Genomic DNA, 6,061 nt, shown 5'->3' with positions numbered 1-6,061 from the left:
ATGCATTCTTAAAAACTTTATTAGTGTGACACAGGTTCTCAGTACAGACTGCGAAGTACAGTCAAAAGTCTAAATATCCCCAACTTAAATCTCCGGGCTGTCTCTGTCTGCAATGCTACATGTCTGATTTTGGTATCAGTACAAATGCTGGTATGACCTTCCTCTGCAAGCTAATGATTAAGCAGTACATGTGTAAGGATGTGCAAAAAGATGTTCTGCAGGTTGTGAACTCAGAGAAAAACATGGAGGCACTTGGCACACTTCAGTCGCGACAGCCCTGTCTGCAGCAGACTTACGAGAGGTACCTACTCGTGCCTCTTCTCTTGCAGAGCAGGTGAATATGACATTGTTCTTTGCAGCATTAACTTCTGCCCTATTTCTGCATTCCCTTCTGGAGTGCGAGACCAGAAGCAAGGACTAGAAACAGTGCAAAATAAAATTAAAAAGAGTCTGCCTGTTGACCTGAACTTCTCTTTGATCTCTGCTAAGGCTCATACACCTTCTTTATTTCCTCTTCTGTGATGGTAACGGTGTCACTGTTACACCAGGATTTGTATTTGTTCAGTCCAGGAGACTCCTGAAATTACGAGATAACAGTACAGATACGATTGGAAATAAAAAAAAAAACAAACTAAAATCCTTATCTGGTGTATTTTTGTTGTTTTAACTACAGTTAAGGCAGCATCCAAACTACCTATTTTATTACTAGATGCGCTTGATGAAGCGGTTAATCCCCAGTTTCTCACTCTTTAGCTACCCTCAGCTTACCTATGGTTTCCTACAAGGAACTGGCTTAAGGAAAGTCTGCAAAGCCAGGCTGAGGATAACTAAAGCTCATTATATTCCAGAATACTTAATGCATTCACTGCGATGTTAAAAATGCTAGCACATACAAATTCTTCTGAGATTTACAGGCACTATGTGGAGACTATGTGCAAAAGTCTGCAGATTTTTTTTTTGGCATTGCTATTCATTTATGAAATATATTTATTGCAAATATAAAGCATTCTTTCCCTCTGAAAACTGAATAAAATTAGAAAAGAGTCAAAGTATAGGAGTATAATAAAATGAATGGCTAGGGGAAAAAAAAAAAACCACCTTAGGCTACTACTGGGAAAAAAGAAAATATGAAAAAAGTCCAGCAAGTATCACTGTACAAAAACCACCCAGAATAACCACATGCTTTTTGCATCAGCTTTTGTTCTTCAGGAACAATTATCCACCAACAGAAAGAAGATGTTTTACATGATGTGTCAAGATCCTGGGGGGAAGAGAAAGAAAAAAAAGTCAAGAGTGCTTATCTTCTTAAACTTGGAAAAAAAAATTCACAGAATAAATCTGGGAAGAATTATTGAAACACGAGTCTAGTGTCATAAAGAAATCCAGGAAGACTTAATATCACAAGAGATTAGGTATTGTTTGAAAGTGATACTGCAGTGAGGATAGCAGTCCACTGCAGACATGCAGCAACAATGCATCTTTGTCTCACCCATTTGAACTTGGTTGCCAAACGTTCTGTCCTGGTTTCGGCAGGGATAGAGTTAATTTTCTTCCTAGCAGCTGGTACAGTGCTGTGTTTTGGATTTAGTATGAGAATAATGTTGATAACGCACCGATGTTTTAGTTGTTGCTGAGCAGTGCTTACACGAGCCAAGGACTTTTCAGCTTCCCATGCTCTACTGACTGAGCAGGCTGGAGGTGCACAAGAAGCTGGGAGGGGGCACAGCCAAACTGGCCAAAGGGACATTCCATACCGTGTGACGTCTTGCTCAGTACATAAACTGGGGAAAGCTGGCTGGGGGGGCCGCTGCTCGGGGACTGGCTGGGCATCGGTCGGTGGGTGGTGCCCAACTGCATTGTGCATCACTTGCTTTGTATATTCTTCTTATTGTTATTACTATTATTATTATGATTTTATTTTATTTCAATTATTAAACTGTTTTTATCTCAACCCTCGAGTTTTCTCACTTTTACTCTTCCGATTCTCTCCCCCATCCCACTGGGGGGGGCGGGGGAGTGAGCGAGCGGCTGGGTGGGGCTCAGTTGCCCACTGAGGTTAAACCGCACCTTCACAGGGGATTTCACTCCATACAATTACTCATACTCTCAGAGGAGCCAGGACTGCCTCTGCAGTCAGAGGAGAGAGGCTCCTCTGCAGGTTCTTCAGAAAGCCAGAACTCGGACCCTCCTGGCTGGCACACGGGAGGATGGAGCCCGGTGCTGGACGTGCCCTTGCCTCTCTTCTCCACACCCCAGGAAAAAGCCTTCCGGTGCGAGGCACTTGTATCAAGTATCAAAGTGTAGTTACGTGAATACTTCCATGAACTAATGATGATGATGAAAGACTCCAATTACTTACTCTTATGTTAAGGGTGTGATCAAGCTAAGTACAAAGAAGTACACGGTGGCAGCGGAATATGTGCACAGACCAAGGCTGTATTTGTGCCAGGAAAGCTGAGAGCAGAACGCTGAAGCCTGCTATACCTGCCAGCTTAGCTGTAGGGCTTTTTATATCTGTTTGGGGCGCTGTTCCAAAATTAGTCACATAGTGATGTAAGCTCACTGTCCTGAAGTTAAAAACAACCAGTTGAGATGTGCTTGGTCTTCATTACTCTGTAAAAACGTCTTACTGGGGAAGCAGTATGTCATGCCACATGAACCTAGAGGAATTCAGCTACATGAAGTAACTCTGTACAAACTGTATGGACAAAGGGTGTGAAAAAAAAGTAAGGCCTTTTCTGCCTAGGAACACTGAAGTTCAAAGTCATTCCAAGTGTAGTGTCTAACAGCACCTCTAACCATGTCTTGGTTCACTTAAAAGACTGTCAACAAAACTTAGCTTTAATAACACCAGCATGAGTTGTCTTTGTGGTAGTTCAGAGAATAGAAAGGAAGAAATCTCACCCAATGGTGTTAACGTTTAGCTTGTTTTCTGCTTCTCAGATTTGCTGCTGGAGGACTGTCCCTTTGCCTAAACAGCAAGAGAAGCATGAGATAGTATGAAACTGTGCACTAAGCTAAAATCTGAAATAAAACAGTGACAGATACTCATCAGAAGTCATCACAGTTCAAACATAAATATGATCTGCGCTTGAAATAGAGAAAGATACAAACAGTATTTGTATCTTCTGTTGTGTATATATATTTTAATTTTTCCACCATCACTTACTTTGTTTCAGATAAAGAGCGCTGTTGCTGACCTCTTCATACCCTATTTCTCAACATCTTTTTACCCATGCTAGTGATCCAGTCACAACTCAGAACATCAAAAAATACATCCTTCTGAAGAGGAGTTAAAGACACCCCCCCAATTTTACACCAAAAATTGTAAGACTGTTCTGTTGTTACACAAAAGGCATGTGTGGCAATTCCATAATAAAGAAAAAATCCCATCACTTGAAACATAAAATTTCTAGAGCAGATGTTACCATCTGATTCAGGCATCTACATGAACGCATCTTGTGAGAGAACAATGTGATGGGAAAAGTTTCACCCTTACCTAAATCCTTTATCTGTATTTCTGACAAAAGCCAAGCAACTTTTTTTTTTTTTTCAATATAGAAACAACTGCCTTCCTTTTCCCACCAGATTAATTCTGTGTACTTCTTTATGAATATATGTAGGTTTTCATTCATTTTTTAAAAAATAGATTATGATAGTAACTTGAGAAAAGTACGTGTGGTTGAAGGAGTTACATTCTAATCAGTTTTAGAATGCTATTATTTAAAACTGTCAAGAAAAGAGAAAAGTGACAGGGATCCCAAGGCAGCTATAGGCATGTGAAGTGTGACTCAGATCAGTAAATATGGGAATGAGGAGCCTGTGGAGCATGCGCTGAGCCCCCTGTAGAAGACCACACTCTCTCTGAAAGAAACATATTTTAGCTCCCATTCACTGAAAATTTCCCTTGAAACAGACAGGTTTTTTTCTCCCGTTTTTGTAAGCATGTACATAGATCAAGTTCAACCTATTGATGTAAAATTCTACCCAAAGTAGTATCTATGTAATATGAATCCAAAATCCAGTTGCCCATCCTTCATGTTTATAGTGTATGATAACCATGACTGTATTATAATATGTATGTTTCTACCGTTTTAGGTTCTTTGGGTTTTCCTTTATTCTTTGGGGTTGGTTTAGTGGTGATGGTTTCCTTTCCACTTTTGTCCTACACTCCAAAGAAAAAAAAATAATTACAGTTACAAACAGAATAAAGAATTGATGGCTCCTACTTTCACATCTGCCATACCACGTTGTTACATACGTGGCTGGTAAGGTGGGAGAGCGCTCAATGCAGGACACATGCATGTAATTACTGCCCTAAGTCCACAGCAAGCTGGAACCTGGAGCCTTGTTTAATACTGGGGAGACTGGGGCACCAGAAAGCATACACAGACAAAAAAGCTGGTATATATGGGCAGATTTTGTATTTACTACAAAGCAATAATGTTGCAGCAGAAGATTTAGCTCTGAAGTTCATAACCAAATAAAACAGCACTTAAAAACACCAATAGTTTGTCTTAAGGTGGCTGAGGATTCAGTGTCAAGGTAAGCACTTTGGGAAGCACCGCAGTGGTCAGAAAAGCTGTGTGGAAACACAGTTATTTCCTCCCAGGAATCACATCTGATTTGAACTTCAGTTTCAAAGCTGCTTCTTCTCTGCTCCCCAGGAGAGGAACCAACACAGCATAAAAGCACAGACAATCATAATCAACATTTTAAGTATGGACAAACTTGTAATTCACTCTTGGTATCTGGGTGTCTTGTAGTATAAGCTTAAGGAAGCTAATGCAGAATTTCACTTGGGAACCTGTTATGCTTTCACAGCTGTGTCTGTCCAAGGGGTTTAATTTTTGACTGCTAATATACTGGTTTGGTCAAAGATCCTGTAAATTCAAGCTTTGTTTTTTTCTTTCTCCTTGCAGGAAGCAGGCAGGTCACCACTGCAGGAAAAAGGCAGGGACGGGCTGGCGGGAGTCAGCAGCAGCAGAGAGACAAAGGCAGCTGCTTTAACCAGCTGAGTACAAAAACTATTCACCATTCAAAAAAATGTGTACCGTTCCCTCTGCCTGGAGGTGACAGACCAGGGCACAGGATAGAACACGTCATATACAGGGGTAAGAAAGCAAATGGCTAATGAGAGGGAGTTACTGGTTCCTAACTAGTTTGAGCAGTTGTAGAAAACAGAAGAAGTCCACGGTATTCGCACCGATATCCCACCAGCTGCCCCAGAGTGCCCTTGGGCTCCTCTGCCAAGGAAGCATGTAAGGTGACTGCAGTGGCATGGTGGGTGTCTCAAAGCCATACAAGACTTCTCCCCCTGTTCAAGCTCAAGGTAACAAACGCTGGGTTAAGAGCAAGCAAAAAGCATGTCTGACTGATTCTTCTCACATGTGGACCAAATCTCACTCCCCTTCTTCATACTCTTTTCCAGCACAACCATCCTTTCTCAAACACCATTCTCATGTTGGTGACCTCCAGATTTATGCAGCTTTCACTGCTCGTTCATTTCATGTAGCCTCACATGTGCATCACTGGGAGCACTGCTGGGAGAAGTCTGATACGTGTTTGTCAGCTGTGTTTAAGATTATTATATCTCTCTAAACTGGAGGGGTATGGATTTGATGGGTGGACTGTCCAGTGGATGAGGAATTGGTTGGATGGTCGCTACTATCCAGAGGGTAGTGGTCAACGGCTCAGTGTCCAGATGGAGACTAGTGACGAGTGGCGTCCCGCAGGGGTCCGTATTGGGACCGGTACTGTTTAATATCTTCATCAATGACATAGACAGTGGGATCGAGTGCACCCTCAGTGAGTTTGCAGATGACACCAAGCTGAGTGGTGCGGTCGACACGCCAGAGGGACGGGATGGCATCCAGAGGGACCTGGACAAGCTCCAGACGTGGGCCCGTGTGAACCCCATGAGGTTTAACAACGCCAAGTGCAAGGTCCTGCACCTGGGTCGGGGGCAACCCGAAGCTATCAATACAGGCTGGGGGATGGAGGGATGGAGAGCAGCCCTGCCCAGAAGGACTTGGGGGTACTGGGGGATGAAAAGCTGGAC

The 6,061-nt window shown here is 42.5% G+C and overlaps 1 protein-coding gene across 5 annotated transcripts in view; it reads right to left on the bottom strand.

Moving 5' to 3' along the window:
- The window catches only part of CAST (calpastatin), a 62,535-nt gene continuing 56,474 nt past the window's right edge, over positions 1-6,061 (bottom strand). For 4 of the 5 annotated variants that reach the window (XM_009280570.1, XM_009280578.1, XM_009280562.2 and 1 more), the window contains 3 exons: positions 4,091-4,170; positions 2,905-2,971; positions 1-1,261 (listed from right to left, as the gene is read on the bottom strand). In XM_009280570.1, the coding sequence (XP_009278845.1) occupies positions 2,914-2,971; positions 4,091-4,170 (138 nt within the window). In that variant the 3' untranslated portion in view covers positions 1-1,261; positions 2,905-2,913. The remainder of the gene's footprint in view (positions 1,262-2,904; positions 2,972-4,090; positions 4,171-6,061) is intronic. The other variant, XM_009280587.1, reaches the window with a different exon arrangement.

This window comes from Aptenodytes forsteri, unplaced genomic scaffold (assembly GCF_000699145.1).
Source record: "Aptenodytes forsteri isolate BGI_AS27 unplaced genomic scaffold, ASM69914v1 Scaffold203, whole genome shotgun sequence".
NCBI classification, from domain to species: Eukaryota; Metazoa; Chordata; class Aves; order Sphenisciformes; family Spheniscidae; genus Aptenodytes; species Aptenodytes forsteri.
This window is presented reverse-complemented; position numbering and strand designations above follow the sequence as displayed.